Source organism: Brachycentrus maculatus, unplaced genomic scaffold (assembly GCF_059751285.1).
Source record: "Brachycentrus maculatus isolate JH-2025_06_01 unplaced genomic scaffold, ASM5975128v1 h1tg000091l, whole genome shotgun sequence".
NCBI lineage: Eukaryota > Metazoa > Arthropoda > Insecta > Trichoptera > Brachycentridae > Brachycentrus > Brachycentrus maculatus.
In genome coordinates this window covers 1517869-1539593 of record NW_028280845.1, presented here as the reverse complement: position 1 = coordinate 1539593, position 21725 = coordinate 1517869, and the positions used below count along the sequence as shown (strand labels likewise).

General features: G+C 37.2%; 2 protein-coding genes across 2 annotated transcripts; one reads left to right on the top strand and one right to left on the bottom strand.

Moving 5' to 3' along the window:
* Positions 1–4476: 4476 nt before the first annotated feature.
* On the bottom strand, positions 4477–6819 carry LOC148310581 (uncharacterized). The gene has a single exon (XM_088258256.1). It carries the CDS (start codon positions 6811–6813, stop codon positions 4603–4605), a length of 2211 nt encoding a protein of 736 aa, XP_088114382.1. The 5' UTR covers positions 6814–6819; the 3' UTR covers positions 4477–4602.
* Positions 6820–14992: 8173 nt separating this feature from the next.
* LOC148310580 (pescadillo homolog) lies at positions 14993–21038 on the top strand. Its single transcript, XM_088258190.1, has 6 exons — positions 14993–15138; positions 15256–15489; positions 16666–17037; positions 17789–18503; positions 19390–19553; positions 20731–21038. Exons 1-6 carry the CDS (start codon positions 15115–15117, stop codon positions 20983–20985), a joined length of 1764 nt encoding a protein of 587 aa, XP_088114316.1. The 5' UTR covers positions 14993–15114; the 3' UTR covers positions 20986–21038.
* The last annotated feature ends 687 nt before the right edge of the window (positions 21039–21725 follow it).

The following is a 21725-nucleotide window of genomic DNA, read 5'->3' as shown; positions in this document are numbered from 1 at the left end:
TCTTCATAAAAGGGAACAGTGAGGAAAAATACACATTTTTCAATTAAATTGAATAATTTTTTATTATTTTTTGACACCTCATCAAAGACGAAGAATTAAATTAAGTCTGGGCATTTACGGGGGTGACGACCGTCATAGGCAGGCCTAAGTGATCACTTCACACACGTGTAAAATTCACCAATTCTACCCATTGTATACAGCCACACTTACTCAAATTCTTGATATATGTATACGATCAAATTCGAATTAAAATTAATAAAATAATAAAACCCTTACCGCACCCCAATGGTGCATAGGGCACTGTTTCATATAAACGCAGTGTTATCTCGATCGTTTACACATGAAGTAAAGGTGATCAGCCCTCCACTTCAGGTACCAGTCCAGTGTAATATTGAATAAATATTATAGTGAAAAAATCACTTATATTTATTGAACCCCCCTGGGAATCGAACCCGGGACCTCCAGAACGGTAGCCGAGCATGCTGACCATTACACTACGGAGGCGGACAGAAAAATAATTAATATTTTTTATTAAAAAAATATATATTTATATATTATAAGATTCTGAAGAACATGGGATATTTAATATTTTATTATATTAGACACTGGATTATTCAGAAGATATCAATATTTCAGGTGTCTCAACTTGAAATGAAATATCTATTGTTCCTCTTTATATAAAATAATATATCGCTCACTCCTTTCAAGAACGTCATAAATCAAAAATCGTCAATTTTAAGTTGTGCATGTTTTCGGAATGCCCAGAAAATGTACAATATCCCAGCAAAAGTGGCATATTTTTAACTTAACATTTACCTGCTACAGGGCAGAAAGTGTTGTTTTTGCATTTTGAAGAAAAGGTATTGTTTAATTATTTTTTGATATATACTAAATATTTTTCAAATGGAGAAAAAACCTTCAGGTTTTACCCAAAAAGATCTGTTGCACAGTAAAAAGTTCAATAAGTGGCTTGATATTTATTTTTAATACATTGTGTTATATTTTTAAACATTAAAAACGTTCTCCTGGAAAATCAAGTTTTTTTATTTATGACGTTCTTGAAAGGAGTGAGCGACATGTCTTATTATGGAATGCTCCGACTTCTTCTTTCATATAATGAGGAATGATAGATGTTTCATTTTAAGTTATTTAAAAACATGTAAGTTCAGACGTTTACAGGGCTTTCAACCTCTCATAGGTTGGTTTAATTAATCACCTTATACACGTGTAACTTTCACCATTCTACCCATGATTGACAACAACACTATTACGCCAAAAAAATGAAAATAAATCAAATAAATTTCCTGGCTCCAGAATATACGAGATTGGACGGGGATCAGGACCGTCGAGGTGCTGTTTAGAGCTCCCCAAGACAAGGACAATTAATCGACGTCAGGGGGACCCTGACATGACAAGCACAGAAGAAGAAATAAATGAAATAAACGAATAAATAAATATATAAGAGTATACTACAGATCTGAATGAGAATACTCTGTAAGATTAAACGAGAAATTTGTTTTGAATATTGTGGATCATATCGATTTTTAATATTTTTCTCATAAAATCAAATCCAACCTAAACACAGTTATCCCCTTCCTTGCTCCTACCCCTCCTTAAAACACCATTACCTTATCAAACCCACCCCTATCCTTATCAAAACCCAATAACTTAAACACTGTTTATTTTTTTACATATCGCTCACTCCTTTCAAGAACATAAATCAAAATACTTGATTTTTCAGGAGAACGATTTTAAAGTTTAAAAATATAACACAATGTATTAAAAATAAATATTAAGCCACTTATTGAACTTTTTACTGTGCAACAGATCTTTTTAAATAAAACCTGAAGGTTTTTTCTACATTTGAAAAATATTTAATTTATTTATAAAAATAAATAAACAAAAAATTTTCTTCAAAATGCAAAAACAAAATTTTCTGCCCTGTAGCGGGTAAATATTAATTTTAAAATATGCCTTTTTTGCTGGGATATAGTACATTTTCTGGGCATTCCGAAAACACGCACAACTGAAAATTGACGATTTTTGATTTATGACGTTCTTGAAAGGAGTGAGCGATATGTTTAGTCATAAATTAAACCCTGAAGAGGGCAACAGGTTGTTGCCGAAACTAGTTGGTTGTCAATAAAAACGTGAGTGGATAAAAAAACAATGTCTTTTTATTTCTCAAAATAATATAACAAATTTGTATTATTCTGTCTTTGTGTATCCCACACTACTTACAGGTAAGCGAACCTATTATATTTGCGAGTTAGTCATGCGAAGGTCAGTTTAATATTTCTTGAGGTTTACAAATACAAATTTTATGTTTGGTTTAAACCACGGGTCCGGCACAAATATCCGCGGGAAGGCTCTTCGACTCTTCGTATTCGTGCGAACTATCCTTTTCAAGAATGAACCTCATTAAAAGCAAACAAAGAAATCGCCTTATTGACGAGAACCTGGAAACGTGCTAAAAATAACGACATACAAACCTGACTTGATCAGACTTTTAAAAGAGATGCAAGGATATAATTTTAAAAAAGTAGTGTTCTTATGGATACCTACTTTTAAAATAATTTTTTATCAATGAATAAAATCTCAATAAAGTGTGAAATCTAGTTTAATTGGGTACCTGTAATAATAAAGGTCTAAAATTTAAATAAAGGTAACATTTTGAGTGTGTCCAAATACTTGTTCACAAAATCTGGATTATCTCCAATTACAGGAGTTATTTTCATATTATTTTTTAACATCTCATCTCTAATTGGAGATAATCCGGATTTTGTGAACAAGTATTTGGACACACTCAAAATGTTGTAAATAAATTATGTGGTCAAATTATAAGCTTAAATAATAAAAATGAAAATGGTATTTTCTGGCGTTTCTCATGTGTGTGATTATAATCCAGGATTCGGACCTCACATACTAATCATAAGAGTTTCTGCTTAGTAAAAAGCTTCTTTACATCTCACCAATAGATGTCTCTAGTGAAGTTCTAGTGATTCAAGAACAAGTTTCTAAATTGGTTCATATATATAGAACTTCCAAGAATTTGAGTAGTGTGGTTGTCAATAATGGGTAGAATTGGTGAATGTTACACGTGTGATCACTTAAACCAGCCTATGACGGTCGTCAGCCCCGTAAATGCCCAGACTTCCATATTCTTCTTCATCTTTGATGAGATGTTAAAAAATAATATGAAAATAAAGGTAAATTAAAATTGCAAACAGATTTGACTCTCAAGAAAAAAATGTCACATGTCTGATAGCTAAGATATTTTCACCATTTATTTTTTGCTTTGTGTATTTTCTTCTATTCATTTATTTTTTAGATTTCTTGTACATACCGTCTGTTCACAGTTATTTTACCTCTAGTTTTTTTATTATTTTTTTTATAATGCCAAATAAATCAGTAGTATAATACCGTTAGAGGGCTTGTTGTTAAGACGCAATATCTTCCTACCTTCCAAAATGAGATCAGTGACGCTGTTCAAGGTTTGCATCTTTTACAGCTGTTTAAAAATAACAGATTTGACTCATTTCTTAAATAAGATATCATGTATTGAAAAATGTGTTTTCAGCGATTTTACCTAAGACACTGGTCTTGTCAAGACGTCTCATATTTTCGAGAAGGGACGCTAACGACCGTCAGCACTCCTCGTCCTCAGGTTGTAGGTCTTTTTATCATATACAACATGGGTTGGCAACCTTTTGTTGTAAAAGGGCCAAATATTTTTCATGGGGACCAGTGCGGGCCGCGCTTGCAGTAGGTATACATACAATATTTATGTACAAATATTTTAGTTTTAAAAATAAAACGCTAAGTGTATATTTTAACGACATTTATTGTATTTAATAAAATCAATGAGATTCCCTTCGCTCCCTTTCTCGCTTCCTTTCACTCGATTGTGTATAATATCGTCCGTCATGTGCGTTGCGGCGAGAATCTCGCGGGCCGCACCAAGATGTCTCGCGGGCCGCATGCGACCCGCGGGCCGCAGGTTGCCGACCCATGATATACAACATCACCAAGGCCATGCATTCAAATCATGATACCTTTCTCGTCCATGAATTTTTTGGTCTTCTACCAGATGTTTTCGAGAAAGCTCCATGTCATATATATTTGTATTTATATTTTTAAGTTTTTTGAAGTCAAACTTTATAGGCGGCGATTTGTTAATCGATAATTGAACGAGTAATTATGTTATGATGAAATATAAATAAGTAAATAAATGGGTAGAAATATAAAGCGAGTGTTTTTGCCTAGAATTTTCACCCATGAATTATATGAAATTATAGTAACTTTTAAAGTTTCATAAAGAGTAAATCCACTCACGAGTATGCATAGGCTAAGAAACTTATAAAGTTGAAGCCTGAGTAGGGATATGATAAGCGGTACTGCATAAGCCGTAGCTAGATTTCAGAGTCACTTGGACATTAGGTAATTTAAAAAAAAATTGAAATATAAACACAATGATTTGTCATATTTTGACGTATGCTCAAAAAAATATTTATTCAATAAATTTATACATTCATAAAAAAAATACATAGCCCGTGTAAAAGATTTTTCCTATGCGACCTATTCGACCATTTTTAGAGTATGTTACTGTTGGCTCCAAGCCTGCTGCATCATCTGCGCAGGAGGAGAGCTGTCGCCGGGTACTGAGCGTCCGGTCGGAGCGTTGTCGCCTTTCCCGTCCTTGAGTGGAGTTGTAGCCTTCTGGGCCTGGGCCTCGGGTTTGTGTGTCTCTGTAACTCCTGTCTCTTTGCCATGCTGATGCTGTTCCAACTCCTTTTTCTCGTTCGTCGCTCTCATCATGTTGGAATCCGCGTTATCGGCTGACCGATATCCACCCTGGGGCGCTTTTGGGTTGTTGGAATAGCCGTTTTGGGGTGGACTGTAATACTGGTTGGGAGATCCCTGAACAGTCGGATACTGTGGCTTATGGTTTACTGCTCCTGGAGCCGGGGAGTAAGATGCTGGTGAAGGAACGCCATATGTGGGAGCTGATGAATGGAGAGATACTACGTGCGGGTATCCTCCTGCGGATTGTCCGGAGGCTCCATATGCAGAGGACGAAGGTCCGCCGTAAGCGTGTGGGACAGGGGCCACCACATGGGAAACTTGACTTGCTGCTCCGTAATTATTGGCAGGCGCGGAAGATCCGTAGACAGGAGCGGGAGGACTGTACACTGGATCAGGCGCGTTGTAAACGGGAGCGCTATACCCTGCAGCCGGAGGGTCGTACGACGGCTTCTGCGCCCCGTATCCATGTGACTGCAGACGCCCGACGTAAACGACTGGCTGAGAGCCCAACAGAAGGGGAATCCCACACGGAGAACCCGACGCTAGAGGAATCGAAGAATAGTGGACTGGCGGCTGGTCAATACCGTGTCCGTAAGACCCTCCATAACCGAGCCCGGCCGAGCGAGCTGACATGGACTGGCTTTCTTCATTTACATCGGGCAACTCTCCATCCTCGTTTGCGTCCAAAGATACCGCGTTTTCATTTAACCTGTAGTGCTGCGCCGAAGAGTGGACAGCCATGCTAGCGTGTCCTCCTTTACTCCCTGGTCCGTAGCTCATTCCATGAGAACCCTGACCAGAACCATGGCCGATCGGAGATCCATAACCCGAAGTAGGTACACCTCCGTACGCTGGGCTAGCTCCTCCGTATGCTGGGCCGGAGCTCATTGCGTACATCGGTGCAGAGCCTCCTCCGTATCCTTTCGAAGCGGGATGTCCATAGGCATTCACGTGTCCGGCAGACATACCGGAAGCTGATGCATAGGGGCCGCCGTGAGATCCGGATCCTGCCGCTTCTCCATATCCACCTTTAGAACTCTGGTACGCCCCCGCAGAGGCAGCGCCATAACCTGCTTGCGCCCCTCCGCGGTTAGAATCCATACCGCCGCCGTATCCAGCTCCAGAACTGCCATATCCTCCAGATGATCCACCATAGCCCCCGCTGTTAGCTCCTTGGTAGCTGACGTGAGAAGCAGCCGACGGGGCTCCGTACGCAGGGCCACCGTACGCTCCGCTATGAACTTCTGCTGGTTGGACATACGCTCCCGCTGCTTGATGTCCCGCATAGCCACCACCTCCGGATGCTACAGCGGAATGTGGTCCATAGGCATTCGGTGCTGGTCCATAGGCTGCAGCAGGGTGACTGTTACCCCCAGATAATTGCGCGTGTCCTCCATAGGGTCCAGAAACTGCGGCGGGATGTGGTCCATAAGCGTTTGGCCCTGGTCCATAGGCATTCGGCGCTGGTCCATAGGCTCCGGCAGGATGGTTGTTAGCTCCGGATAACTGTGCGTATCCTCCATAGGGTCCGGAACTAGCCGGTCCATAGCTGGCTCCTGGAGAATTATAGATATCCAACGGGCTTCCAGATCCATACCCGTCGGTTTTTGGACGACAAATCGTGTAAGGCTTCGAGTAGGGGTTGGTGGGGCGGACCTCTACGCAGATTTTTGTGCTGCTTTCGCCGTAGGACTTCTTGGACCTCCTGTTGACGTTGTTTGCGTCAGTTTCCGGTTGGAGTGTTGTTGATTCTTCGTCTGACTCGCTGACAGGGTCTTCGGCGCTGTCCAAAATAGTGTTTGGGACTGATGGTTCGGTGATTTCAGGTTTGGCTTCCACAAATCTGTCTAGGGTGCTGCCCAGGGCTTCTGTGTCCTTCTCTGCTCGGTCGAGGGCCTTCACGACCTCGGCGAGGGGCGACAGGGGCAGCGGCTCCTCAGCAGAAGTGGGGCTCCCGAGGACGGCGGCCAGGGAGCAGATCCCGAGGAAGAAGACGGCGAAGTTCATCCTGAAGAATATTGTAGTCGGAAACAACTGATGCATTTGCTGAATTCGTTCCCGCTTATATACATTTTAAATGAGCCGTCAGCAATTTTTGAAATATACGTCACATTCACCAGCCTTTATGAGTGTGCTTGTATTAAAATAATATTATGGAAATAAAATTTACAAAATATTTACATTATAAACTAAAAAATCTTATTTTATTTTATTCGTATAGATTATACAACACTGCATAGGGTACTGGATCGGATTTACGAAGGTAAGACGACCCTCTCAGGAACGGGATATGCGACTTATTACTAAACTTAGTCACCATCACGCCGCTTTCCGCAGGGGTAGGCAGAGAGAATAGAACGCCACACTAATCTGTGGCCAAACAATCTTCGCTTCTTCCATATTCATGCATCTTCTCGTACAAACCCGCCGATTATTCCAACTCCTGACCTTCAAGAATTTTTATTATTCTTCTTCTGCTGCTATTCCAACCATATTCGCCTCATAAATTTGTTTTACTATTCTTTCCTCGTTCATTCTCTCCACATATCCAAACCATCTCAATAATTCTTTCTTAATAATTCGATAATGTTTATTTCAGCTTTGAATTCTGGAATTGGCAAAAGAAGGATGAAAGTAGACTGAATGCAGTCGAAATGCGATCTCTCAGAAGAATGTGCGACAAAACCATGTATGATAGATGTTCGAATAGCGAAATAAGGAAGGAATGCAATGCTGAGACAAGCATTATCGATAAAATTAAAAAAGGTGTGTTGAGATGGTTTGGACATGTAGAACGAATGAGTGAGGAAAGAACGGCAAAACAAATTTATGAGGCGAATGTAATTGGAAAAAGGAGCAGAGGAAGACCGAGAAAAACTTGGCACGATCAGGTATGCCAAATACTTGAAAGCGGTCAGGTTAGGAGTCGTAACAATGGGCGGGTGGTATGTATGAGGGGATGCATGAACGTGGAGGAGGCGAAGTGCAAAAGCAGAGTGGCGTGGCATTCTATTCTCTCTGCCTACCCCTGCAGGGAAGCGGCGTGATGGTTAGTTAGTTAGTGAGTTAGCTTTGAATTCTTTCCGTACATCACCATTCGAACATCTATCATACAATGTTTTGCCAAACATCCGTTTAAGGGAACCCATTTGGACTGCATTCAGTCGATGTACTTTCATTCAACTTCATGCTTCACTTCCATACATTAGGGTTGGAACCATGAGTCCGTTGTGTCTCTCGTCTTCCATTTTCTCAAATATAAGGGTCTCTGCCAAATAAAAGTTTACTCAAATTAGCCATAGATACTGCCACGAACTCAAACACGAAGCGACGTGAGAATTATGCAAATGATATACATATGCACGAGTTACAAAAAAAGTGTTAGTGCAGTTGTCAATCATGGGTAGAATGATGAGACGCATGTATAAAGTGATCACTTACACCAGCCTCTTATGTCGTTGAGATATCAAATGTAAAAATAACTCACGCTTTTTTAATTAATGTTTTACTTAGTAAATACCACTATTTCTTAAAATCTACTGTGACACGTGTTTCGATGCATTCCGCATCATTTTCAAACACCGTATGATGACACCGTATGATGATCAAATGATGCGGAATGCATCGAAACACGTGTCACAGTAGATTTTAAGAAATAGTGGTATTTACTAAGTAAAACATTAATTAAAAATGGATAGATTTTACCACAAAGTGACTGCCGAATCAATTAATGAAACGCGCGAATTAACTCACGCGTTGAGAAACGCTGATTTGTGAACAACGAATTTGGACACACCGAAAATATTATAAATTTTGTGATTTTTCACACTAATAATTATTTAATATTACCCTGGACTGCTACCTGAAGCGCAGGATTTATCACCTTACCTTCATATAAGTATCAATGAAGATAACTTCTTCATCTATATTGAGATGTAATAATGTAAAAAAAATATATATTTTTAGAATCAAAGTTCGACTTTTGTTTTTATAATTTTGAAATATAATTTTAGCAATTAAATTCATAAATGTGCTGATTTGCGATTTCATAATACATATGTTAAAACATGAACCTGTTTCGTAAATTTCTGAGAACCTTTTTTAAAAAGTGCTGATTTTTCGTGAATAATAAGGCCGAATTGAGGTAGTTCAATATTGAACTACAACAATAATAATTTTGAATAATTTATATAACGCCCTAAGAGCGCTTGTGCACTACAGAAATTTTGCCGTCCGGCAGTGCGGTTTTTGTTTTAATTAAAAGCGACTACGACAGTTCAGCGTGATCGAATTTACGCGCACCGTGATCACGCACCGATCGAGCACACCGATCCAAAGAAAGATGGACAAAAGCACAAGCCAATCCAAGCTAATCATCCGTTTTATCATGCTAACTAAAGTGCCGGACGGTAAAATTACGTGAAGTGGACAAATGCCCTAAGGGCGTTTTTTTAATTTTACCGTCCAGCACGTCAGTTAGCGTTTTAAAACGATGATTGGCTTGGATTGGCTTGTGCTTTTGTCCATCTTTCTTCGGATCGGAGCTCTTGATCGGTGCATGAACACGTTGCGCGTAAATTCGATCACGCTGAACTATCGTAGTCGCTTTCATTTTTCAAAACCGGACTGCCGGACGTTAAAATTCTGGGTAGTGGACAAACGCCCTTAGAGCGTTTGCGTTTGTTTTCTTTTCAAAACTTCATATTTATTTCAAAGGAAAACTTATTTTTTTCATTATAAAAACACTGTTTAAAGCCAAAACATTCAAATATGTTAAATGTTAACTGGGTTTACGAAAAAATCTGGCTATCGATTATAAACGGTCAATTAGAAACAATATAAAAATATTCTTTATCCGGAAGGCCCAGGAATATCATCCAAATATTTCCGTATACTGATCTGTTACATTTTATTGTTTATACCACCTTTTTGTCTGCAGGTAGGGTAGTAAGGATAGGGAAGGTAAACGTGAAAAATACATCACAAACACCCAGACCAATTGAAAATAAATCTTTCTTGAATTCATTTTGCAATTGGCGGGAATCGAACCCGCTACGCCAGTTTCGTAGTCGAGCGTCTGCCCAACTACTTCACAGCACCCTCCGAAATTGTCATCATCACCGCCCACATTAGACCCCTCCCACTCTCCCTAACCCACCTAAAGATACTTAAGCACCTTTTGATGAGTTGGTTTTCAGTCCGACTAGCAACGAATGTGATTAATATTTTGCCCCGGTGTAAGTTTGTCAATATTGACACGTTAATAGAAGAATATACTGTTGTTTGAATCCTTGTGTAGTAATTGTCCTGACGAAGAGACCGGCAGACATCTATAAAAATGTACGATGGTTAACACTGAAATACCCTGGGAATGAAATATTCCTTAGAAAATTAAGTCGGCAATATTTTACAAAAGTACCTACTTGTTGCAAAACTGTTCTCATTTCAATGTATTTTTAAGACTGCGCATCAAAGTAAACTGTGAAATGAAAGATTGCATTTCACATCAACTTTTAAGAATTGAAAAAAATTAGAGCGAAGTCCATGGAATCGCAGTATAGGCAAAATAATGAAAACTCGCGTTGGGGACATTAGGGTATTTTGGACATTGTAAAATCTCAAAATCATTTTTTTTCCTCTTCTAAGACTTTCTTCACCCACTGGTGCATAGGGCACTGCATCGTTTCATGATCATTCTCTATCTTGATCGCTACTTACATATATGAAGGCAAGGTGATCACTCTTGCGCTTCCATGACCCATTGCGAGACCAGTATATCAAATAAATATTGGTGTGTAAAATCACTGACATTTATTCTCACCCCCCCCCCCTGGAAATCGAAGCTGACCTCCAGCACGGTAGCTAAACGCGTGACCCGATAGTCCACTTAGTACCACTATTTATTAAAATCTATTTTGTGATATTTCCATATTCAAAGAGCTAAAAGTAGATGATGGGCTTTCCTCCGTCTGAGACGAATCCCTCAGTTTTTCGAACACATCCCACTTAATCTGGCAAGTGCCGCGGCGTAGTCGGATATATGCTCGTCCGCGAAACGGGCGTTGCGGGTTCAATTCCATTTGCAAAATAAATTCAAGTATGACTTATTTTCAATTGGTTTAAGTGATTGTGATTATTCGCATTTACCTTCTCTATCCTTGGTGATAAGTGATAACTTAAACCAACCAGTAATAGGTTGTGACCCTTTTAAATACCCAGGACTTCCCATATTTTTCTTCATCTATGTTAAGTTATCAAAATTGTCCATATCACTCACTCCTTTCAACAACGTCATATATCAAAAAACTTGATTTTTCAGGAGAACATTTGTAAAGTTAAAAAATTTAGTAAAAAGTATTACAAATAAATATCTAGCCACTTATTGAACTTTTCACTGTACAACAGATCTTTTTAGGTAAAACCTGAATGTTTTTTCTCCATTTGAAAAATATTAAGTAAATAAAAAAGTAAAAAAACTATACCTTTTCTTCAAAATGCAAAAACAGCACTTTCTGCCCTGTAGCTGGTAAATATTAAGTTAAAAATATGCCGCTTTTGCTGGGATATAGTACATTTTCTAGGCGTTCCGAAAACATGCACATCTGAAAATTGACGAATTTTGATATATGACGCTGTTGAAAGAAGTGAGCGATATGTCATATATTACTTGATTGAGCGATGTGAAGTCTTTATAATATCTATTCATTCAAAATCCAAACATACCCATCTTCCCCTTTTACGAATTGAGGACGGGTCGGTATCGAAATTCTAATTAATTAATGTCATCAAAAATATCTGAGACTTTATTAATTAAATAAAAGATTAATTCATTTATAATCTTCCTAGTCTTCCCTTTCTTCTTCTTTTTCTAATTCTTCGTCTCCTTCGTCTTATTCTTATTCTTCATGATCTTCATTTTTACTAGATTTATATTATCCACTGACACTTCGTGATGGAATTGCATTTTAATATATTATTAGATTAAAACCAATATTTGTAGCTTTTCCACTTTATTTTTATTTGACCAGCGACCGGGTTTCGTCGTTACCGACATCATCAGACTGGTCATCACCAGTCTGATGATGTCGGTAACGACGAAACCCGGTCGCTGGTCAAATAAAAATAAAGTGAAAAAGCTAAAAATATTGGTTTTAATCTAATAATATATTTATTTTTACCTTAATCCTGCTCTTTTTTTTCTTCTTCTTCTTCTTCATCTTCTTCATCCTGTTCTTCTTCTTCTAGTTATTTTTTTTCTCGTTTCAAATGATGAGTATTAAAACCAATACAGTATCAATGTGGACAAGGGGCCGAGAATTATTTCACATACCAGACAACCCATGAAGACAATACTTCTAATAAACTTTATTTAGTTTTGGACCAGTTACTGTATTCGCAAAATGGGTACAACGATGAATGTTAGATAGAGTATAACGTGATAACTTAAACAAGCCAATGACACTTCGTACACCCTGTAAGTATCCTGACTTACATATTCCCATATTAGACGTTGTGATATCAAGGAAACTTTGATAACTGTAGTAACTAAATGAGTATCTTTTCCAGTGGTGGGATTCAGCCGGTTCGCACCGGTTCTAGCGAACCGGTGCCTAAATTTTTTTATAGTTCGCCGGACCTGTCCTTAACCCTTTGTTGTCACACAATATTCCGATTCAGATTATGTATCGGAGCATTCTCAGTTGTAATGTGAATGTTGTGTTTATGTGCAGAATAAAAAACAAATAAATCAATAAATGTAAAAACTGTTTTTTTATAGGGAAGGAAGGGTAGGGGTAGTACCTAAAGGGCGAACCGGTTCTAGAAAATTTTGAATTCCATCACTGATCTTTTCGTATGTACATTTGTGATAATTTCTATAGTTAGATAAATTATTAGAACAGTTTTTTGGCCTTTTTCGCTCCCTATAGAGCATATGACACTGCATTATAATAATGAAGCATTAAGTATCTTTATCGAAAATTATACATGCCTTTAAGAATTACTCTCGCATAACACAAGAAAGCACCTTCCAGCAAAGCACACAAATCACAATTTACACACTTTATGGAAACGCAGATAGAACTACAGAGTAAAAATTACTTTGATTAATTTAACCTCCCTGGGAATCAAACCCGGGATCTCCAGCATGCTAGCCAAACGCACTAATCACTACACTCCGGAGGCGGATAAATCAATATAACTCACAAATTGGAAATAAATTCATGATTTTTGTGTGAAAAAGCACCTTGAAAAAATACGTAAAAGAATTTAATTTAGTTTTCCTATTTATGTATTAGGGAGAAAATTGCTGAAAATGCAGTTAATACTTCCGTATATTTTACCAAGACGGAAATGTAAAACGAAATTTGGATTTTATCGTTTGATAATCATTTTCAAAGTACTTCCTAGTTATCGCAATATATAAATGGAAGGGTTGACTATTTTTTATACATTAATATTTCAAGCGTCTCGTGTACTAAGTGTCAAGCAAACATCCTACAAAATGAAGTTCTTTATATTGCTGTGTGTTTCTCTTGTGTTAAAAAGTACCAATTGTAAAGTCATTATTGTGGAACGTCCAACAGAAATTTCTGTAAACGCAAAACCTACCGAAAGCCCAGAAGACTTAGTTGATATTTCAGACGCTTCGTTGTTATTACAAGACGAGAAAAAACCAGAAGAAAACGTAGATTCAGAAGAACATGTAGACATCCCCTGTACCTTGATAGAAGTGAAACGAAAAATTATCGTATCTCCCCTAATGATCGAACGTATATATAACCCTTACCAGAGACCTGTGGTCTTCGTACAGAGGGTGGATTTAACAGGATTGCCTCTTTTAGAAAGTGATAACCAGGAAGTTTCATTCCCACAAACATCCGAACAAGTATCCCCCATTGCCACAAGAATGTTGAACTTGGACCCTATTCAAAAAATGCTGATGAATTTGTTAACTGGAAAGTCTGCTACGAACCCTCAAAGACCTCAAGATATTTCATTTACAGTTAGACCAGAAGACGCTACATTTTTGGATGAAAAAACTGCTGACAACAACATCGTTTTCGAAGCAAGCGCAACAGATCTAATAACTGAAGGATGGGGTGTAAATGATGATTTAAATTTAAATGGTAATGAGCTCAACAGAATTTGAAATATGTTACTATTATTTATTTAATGTGTAAAGTTTTCCACTCCGCTAGAGGAAACAATAAATTAATCAAATGGGATAACTATTTTACATCCTTAACTAATTAAAAAAATAAAAATTGAGTGTAAGTTCCTCTCCAAGCACAAAAGGTTATTCTCTTTTTTGGAAAGGCACAGCGTAACTAATATTTAAAATATATATGTAAGTAGATATGCATAGCTAATGAATTAAATTGCAATTTTTTTTAAACTTTGTAAAAAAATTAAAAAATCATTATTTACTAAAGTATTTTACAAGGGTTATCTTTTATCATCCTGTGGGCTTAAAATAAAATGTTCGAAAACCCTTTATTTTCATTTGTTTTTACAAAAACCTAACTTAAGCCCACAAGACGAAAGTTATTGGTACTTTATATATATATTACATTCATATATTCAAAAAAATTATAGATCTGAAATAACTCAACTAAAAGAATGATTTTTACACATTTATAAAATACCTCAAATAAATTTAATAAAACCGGCAAATATACGAATAAATAAACTGAATATTATAATTTTGTAACAAAGTATAATTTGTCAAATGGGAAAATAAAAATTAATTGAAAAAATCTAATTGCGTTTTATTTTAACAATAAAAAATATGACATTAGTTTACATGCATACCATTTTTTTGGAGAAAAAAAATCATTTTTTTGTGTTTTAAATATGGAGGACGGCTTCAATTAATCCCAGCTCATAATTTAAGATATCAGCTTGTGCCTGTGCATGTGCAATTGAGAATAGTGTTTTCCCTCCTCTGAAACACCAATTATTTTTCTGAGAATATAAGAGAGCGAAATAAAAATTACAAAAATAATCTGTTAATCTCAGACATAAAATATATTGGACTTTAACATGTACATATCTTTAAAATCTGTATTTTACTTTATAAAAGTAGCTACCTATAATTATATGTGGAGTTAGCTACGTAATGTTTACATTCACTTGCCACATACTTAGGGCCATGTTTGTGAATGTAGTTTGACAGCCGATCTGTCTTTTCGCGTGATATTTTGTTCTGTGGTGTTTGGTGCGGGAACATTTTTAATGTTTGAAATGCATTATTCGCGTTAATTTATAAATATTTTGCAAACATCGAGTGTGTAAAACTCAATCGCAATGGTTTCCAAACGATTAAAAAAGGTAATTTAAAGAAGTGAAATGGGAAATTCTTGTTTATGTATAATTTTGAGGTTATATTTTGAACACGTGTGACAATTGACAATGTAAATTGTTAATTGATTTTGTTTTCTTTTGCAGTATTCATCTGGGGAAGGCGCCCAGTTTATGACGAGGAAATCTGCCTTGAAGAAACTTCAGTTGTCCATCAAAGACTTCCGACGATTATGTATTTTGAAAGGAATTTATCCCCGCGAGCCGCGAAACCGCAAACGGGCTCAGAAAGGCTCCGGGGGAATCAAAACTTTGTACCACACCAAGGATATTCAGTTTCTCATGCACGAACCGATTATTTGGAAGCTTCGTGAGATCAAGGTAGCTATATTTCGTGCGCTATTTTCAATTCTTATATTTTTTCATATTATATATTTATTTATTCAATATTACCCTGGACTGGTACCTGAAGCGAAGCGAAGGGCTGATCGCATTTCCTTCATGTGTTAATCAATGGCATATGTAAGACAGAGGATATCGTGAGGTGAGGTGGGGACGACAACGAAGGCGATACTGGAATGAACATATAAACAGAATGTCAGGAGACAGACTTCCACGTATCGCCCTTCAAGGTAACCCTGAAGGGCGCAGACCCCCAGGCAGACCTCCGAAAAGATGGAAAGACAGCTGGGAGTCAACATCCCAAGAGCGACATGCGGAGGCACAAACAGATCCCTAGGATCTACAAAAAAAGAGAAGAAGTTAATTAATGATTAAGATAACATTGCGTTTATATGATGCAGTGAGCTATGCTCCATCTGATGCAAATGCTGGTTTGAATAAAAGAATTTTAAGTTCTAATTTCTCATAGAAAAACTATATTTTAACTGTGTCACATTAACATATCGTCCACAATCGATCAAAATTGAATAACGGGCCACTCGATAGGACAAATGTGGTCCACATTTAAAAAAATATTGGGAGGGGAATTTGTGTGATGCCTGCTCACATCTTCTTCAGCCCTCTGTCCTCCACAGCTGGGGTAAAGTGGTTAAACAGCCTTAACGGCTTCATCATACTTTTGAACGAGTTACGCTCGCCCTCTAAATGCGTTCAAATTTTTTATTTTTCAATTACTTTTTCGACGAATGATGAATTAGCACAAAATATTGTAGACGTAATTGTAAATTAAATACATTAAACATTTTGAGTGTGTCCAAATACTTGTTCACAAAATCTGGATTATCTCCAATTACAGGAGTTACTTTCATATTACTTTTTGACATGTCATCAAAGATGAAGAAGAATATGGAAGTCTGGGCATTAATACCCAGACTTCCATATTCTTCTTCATCTTTGATGGGATGTCTAAAAAATAAAAAAATAAAAATAATATTTAAATTAAATTTACTCAAATTGTTATATTTTTTTTTGAAAAGTGGATAAACTTTAAAGAAAACATTTTTAAAAAACCTGATGTTTTTTATAAAAAAAAAACCTAGCATTATTAAGTGGTTAAGGTAAATTGAAGAGTCTATTGTATTTTAATTTTTCCAGGTGTTCTACAGAAAAATCCAGCGTGCACAGGGCATGAGAGATAAAAGGACCGCAAAACGCTACATGAACAACTATCCGGAAATCAAGATAGACCACATTGTCAAGGAGCGATATCCCACATTCATAGACGCCCTGCGGGATGCGGACGACTGCCTGACGCTGTGCTTCCTCTTCAGCACCTTCCCGTCCATCAAGCACGTGCCCAGGGACAGGTCCCTGCTGTGCAGGAGGCTCACCGTGGAGTTCATGCACGCCGTCATCACGGCCAAGGCGCTCCGGAAGGTCTTTGTCTCCATTAAGGGTTACTACTACCAAGCCGAGATCAAGGGACAGACTATCAACTGGATCGTGCCGCACCATTTTGGATTCCTGGTAATAATTACTTGCATTAACCCTTCCCTTACGGTGCTAAAAACTTCCGCGTGCACCGGTGATATGTATTTTGTACACCATATGAGAATGTGGTTTAAAAACAGGAAAAATGTGAATATTCCCAAATGTTGCTTTTATTGACCATAGTTGATGTTGAAATGTTACAATTTTGTAATGTTAGCTCTGATAATTATCTGAAAATGAGAAAAAAAGGCATTGTAAGTAGCCGCAATAGCTAGAGTAGCAACACGTCCGCCGCGTAAGATGATCTGCGCACTGCTTGCGGAGTAAACACGTTACGACATGCGCGTATCCTTACAAAGCACGCCGCACAGAAACATTTGTGTATTGGTGATTTTATTCCCGATTTTTTCACAAATTTACTCCTAACTAATCGGTCACTGATGTACGTATACTGATGTATGCTACACACACTCACACACCATGAAAGAGGGATTCATTGTGTTTAGGGTATATTATAAGTATATTGGTTCCAAATAACGATCGCAAGGATAGAAAAGAACCACATCAGCATTTTAGTCATTCAGAGATATCCCTAGATTAAGTATTTTAAATTTGATTTAAAAACGCCGAAGAAAAAAATTAACCATTTTTTATAACCAATAGAATCAGTAAATTAAAATTGGGTACAATGCCCAGTATATGTACTATCTTTTTTGTGAAAAAATTAATATAAGAGTAACTTTCAACTAAAAAGTATTAAAGCATGTAACATTTTGTTTTCTTTTAGCCACACACAAAAGACGAAGTTGACTTTAAGCTCATGGCCACATTCATCGAATTCTACACGGTCATGTTGGGATTCATGAATTTCAGGCTGTTCCACTCCTTGAATTTACAATACCCACCAAATCTTACGCAAGGAATAGCGGATTCCGATAAAGAGTTGGTAGACGAAGACGTCTTCGTAGCCGAAAGAGTGGCCGCCATGACCGTGCCATTAGCCACCGTAAACACGGGCACAGAAAACGAAGAGGAAACAACGATCGACGAATTCCCAACGGACGAAGATCCGGCAAAGTTGGAAGAGGCAAAACAGGAAGCCGAGGCAATCAAAAGATTGAAGACATTATTCGAGGGATGTAAATTCTTTATCAACCGCGAGGCACCGAGGGAGCCTTTGGTATTTTTACTCAGGTGCTTCGGTGGCGAGGTCTCCTGGGACAAGAAGCTCTTTGTAGGGTCGACTTTTGACGAAAGCGACGAGACGATAACTCACCAGATCGTGGACAGGCCGACCGTTGACAAGAAATACATCTCGAGGTATTACGTGCAGCCGCAGTGGGTGTTTGACAGCGTTAACGCCCGATTGAAGCTCCCCGTCAGCAAATATCTGATGGGAGCTGTTCTACCACCGCACTTGTCACCGTTCATCGATAAAGAGAAGGACCAAGTCTACATTCCTCCGGAAGCAAGAGCATTGGCCGAGGGCGTGGTTGAAGAAGGTACAAATTTTAAACCATCCCTTTTTTATATCTGTAGATAACGCCGTTTGATTTTAATGTCTGGTACACACACACAGATGTCCTCACAAATGCATATTGCGGACTACCCGGTATTTACCCGGTAGTCCGCAATATGCATTTGTGAGGACATCATTTCTACCCGGTAGAGTCTGGAAATGCTATTGAAAGACAGATTTATTTCCGATATTTTGATACCAAAAACCGACAATAACTTATCACCACAAAATAACGCCATAGATAAATACCAAAAGATAGTGACATAATAGATGATAAGCCATATGCATTTATAAAAAATGAAGACATTCACTTGTCTTTAGGGCATCAAATTGTAAATTGATTTTTATTATTTTTCTTGCTCCAAAGTTTGTCTTGATCGTCTTGTCCAATCAACAAGATGCCATCGTATAATAAAGCCGACATATAATTTAACAGACATTGATTCTATTTCAATTATCTCTAGAATGATTTCTAGAGCGTCATTGATCGATGTTATAACTGTGAGTTTGATGTCATTCAAAGATACTGTTTTAAAATATAGTTGGCACATATCGCCATCTGTAGGTCATAGTTTGGTAACAGCTAAAAATGACCATACACTACATTGACTTTATGTGATGCAACAATTCAGGGCATTGTTACACCTTAAATAAATAAATAAATAAAAATTGTACAGTGTATGATAAATTCCATAGAAAACGTAAAAATATAGCAGAGAATTGTCTTGATTTCTCTGGATTCTACCCATAGACAAATCTTCATATTGATTTTTTCTAGTACTAATGCAACTTTATTTAACGTAGAATGAGGTATTTGGATAAATTGGTTTAATGGGCGTATATTCTATGTGATTTTTTATTATTTACAGATAAAAAAGATGTGTCGTCAGATGAGGAAGAGAGTGATGAAGAAGAAAAGATGGGAGAAGCAGACGACTTGGAAAAAGCATACAACGATGAAATTCAAGAAGACTCTGATTCACTGGAAGATTCTTCCGATTCTGACGATGACAGGAGGAAGAGAAAAGATAAGGTAACAGAAAATAATAATCCTTATATTTTATTATTAACCCTTACCACTTGATTGCTACATTACTAACCACATTTGCCTCATAAATTGTTTTACTATTCTTTCTTCTTTCATTCGATTCACATGCCCAAACCATCTCAACACACCTTTCTTAATTTTATCTATAATGCATATTTCAGCCTTACATTCTTTCCTTGTTCCACCATTTGAAATTTACATACCAACAAAATTCAAAGCGCAAAGTATTAATAATATTTATACCATTTTTTATTTATTTATATATATTTTTTTCATTATAAACATAAATTGTATACATTTCTTTTTTTATTATTTTTTTTTTAAAAGAGAAATATTTGTATTTTTATTATTTACACAAATATTTCACTTTCATACTATTTCTGTGATCCTAAGCGGCTCATTATTAGAAATAGGTATCAAATTGTGGTAGAGTGGGTTCGAACCGAGAAACTCTGACTTAAGTGTCCGCGACACTAACCACGGGACCACAACCCGACACTATCACTATTTAAATCACAATTTTTAACACATTAAAACCCATTGAGACCCACCAAGCCACCTTGTGTGTCTTGTCTGTGGAGTTCTTTTAGAATACATTTTTATTGTTTTTCACCATTTTAACCTAATATACACACAAAAAATAGAGAAAACTTAAGAATATACACATTTCACGATTTTCATAAAATTAACTCTTGATCATTTACCCATTACTTTATTTTGCCTTTGTTCCATATTTTATTTTGACCTCTAACCTCCGTCGGCAACAAATTAAAAATGTTCGGAACGATATATTGCAGTGTTTGACTCCCATATTTATTGTTAATTCTTGTAATTGTATTGTAATTTACTTTGTTTTCAGTCGTTTTCACAAAATGTTACTTAACAACCACTGAGATTTTAATTTATGTATTCATTTTAAATCAAACACAGATTTTTTGAGTCTACTAACTTAGTAGACTCAAAAAATCTGTGTTTGATTTTAAATTAATACATAAATTAAAATGGAGTTCTACAAATTAAACGCCAAATCAATAAATATACTGAGATTTAAGTCTACCGGCTTTGAGACATCAGAACATCCTCACATTAATCTTTATCACTTAAAAAAATTGTTTTCCTTTTTTAATTTTCTTCCTTCCAATAAATTTTCTTCTATTTCCAGAAAAAGGGGATGGCTGTCGTGCCCGGGGAAGTGCCTAAGGAGATTCCATTTGAGAAGAACAGGCAGGACAAGCAGGACTACCAGCTCCGGGAGAAGATGATCAAGAAGAAGCACAAGCGCCTGTACAAGAGCATGATGGAAGGGAAGAGGAAGAGGATGAAGGAGATCTGGCTGCTCAGGAAGAAGAGAAGGGTTCACGACGAGAAGGACAAGGCGGAGAAGAAGCAAGCCAAGAAAGCTACTGCCGTTGAATAAAATACACTAATTTGTCAATGAGAACTTAAATACACAATTTATAAAAAAAAACATTTTTTTTATTCCCAATCCTAGTATAACTGTATATAATAATAAAACCCTTATCCGCACCCCAATGGTGCATAGGGCACTGCGTCATATAAACGCAATGTTATCTTGATCGTTTACACATGAAGGAAAGGTGATCAGCCCTCCGCTTCAGGTACCAGTCCAGGGTAATATTGAATAGATATGACAGTGAAAAAATCACTTATATTTATTTTACCCCCCTTGGGAATCGAACCCGGGACCTCCAGAACGGTAGCCGAGCGTGCTGACCATTACACTACGGAGGCGGAGTATAACTGTATACATAGTAATAATAAATACATATTATTATTACTCTAGTCTATTATTAGTCCGCCTCCGTAGTCATTAGTATTATTAGGTCAGCACGCTTGACTACCGTTCTGGAGGTCCCAGGTTCGAATCCCAGGGGGGGTTAAATAAATATAATTTATTTTTTTTCACTCTAATATTTATTCAAAACTACCCTAGACTGGTACCTGAAGCGGAGGGCTGATCACCTTTTCTTCATGTGTTAATAATGATCAAGATGCCACTGCGTTTTCTATGATGCAGTGCCCTATGCACCATTTGGGTGCGGATAAGGGTTTGAAGAATAATAAAATATGCAATATATTAGAAAGAACCATCCATGGGCTGGCTTAAGTGTTCACTTGATAAACATTGTAGAGTTT

Coding starts and splice junctions, on each gene's coding strand:
- LOC148310580 (XM_088258190.1), top strand. CDS start 15,115: ATGGTTTCCAAACGATTAAAAAAG. Junction 15,490..16,665: donor GGAAGCTTCGTGAGATCAAG/GTAGCTATATTT, acceptor TAATTTTTCCAG/GTGTTCTACAGAAAAATCCA. Junction 19,554..20,730: donor GGAGGAAGAGAAAAGATAAG/GTAACAGAAAAT, acceptor TTCTATTTCCAG/AAAAAGGGGATGGCTGTCGT.
- LOC148310581 (XM_088258256.1), bottom strand. CDS start 6,813: ATGAACTTCGCCGTCTTCTTCCTCGGGATCTGCTCCCTGGCCGCCGTC.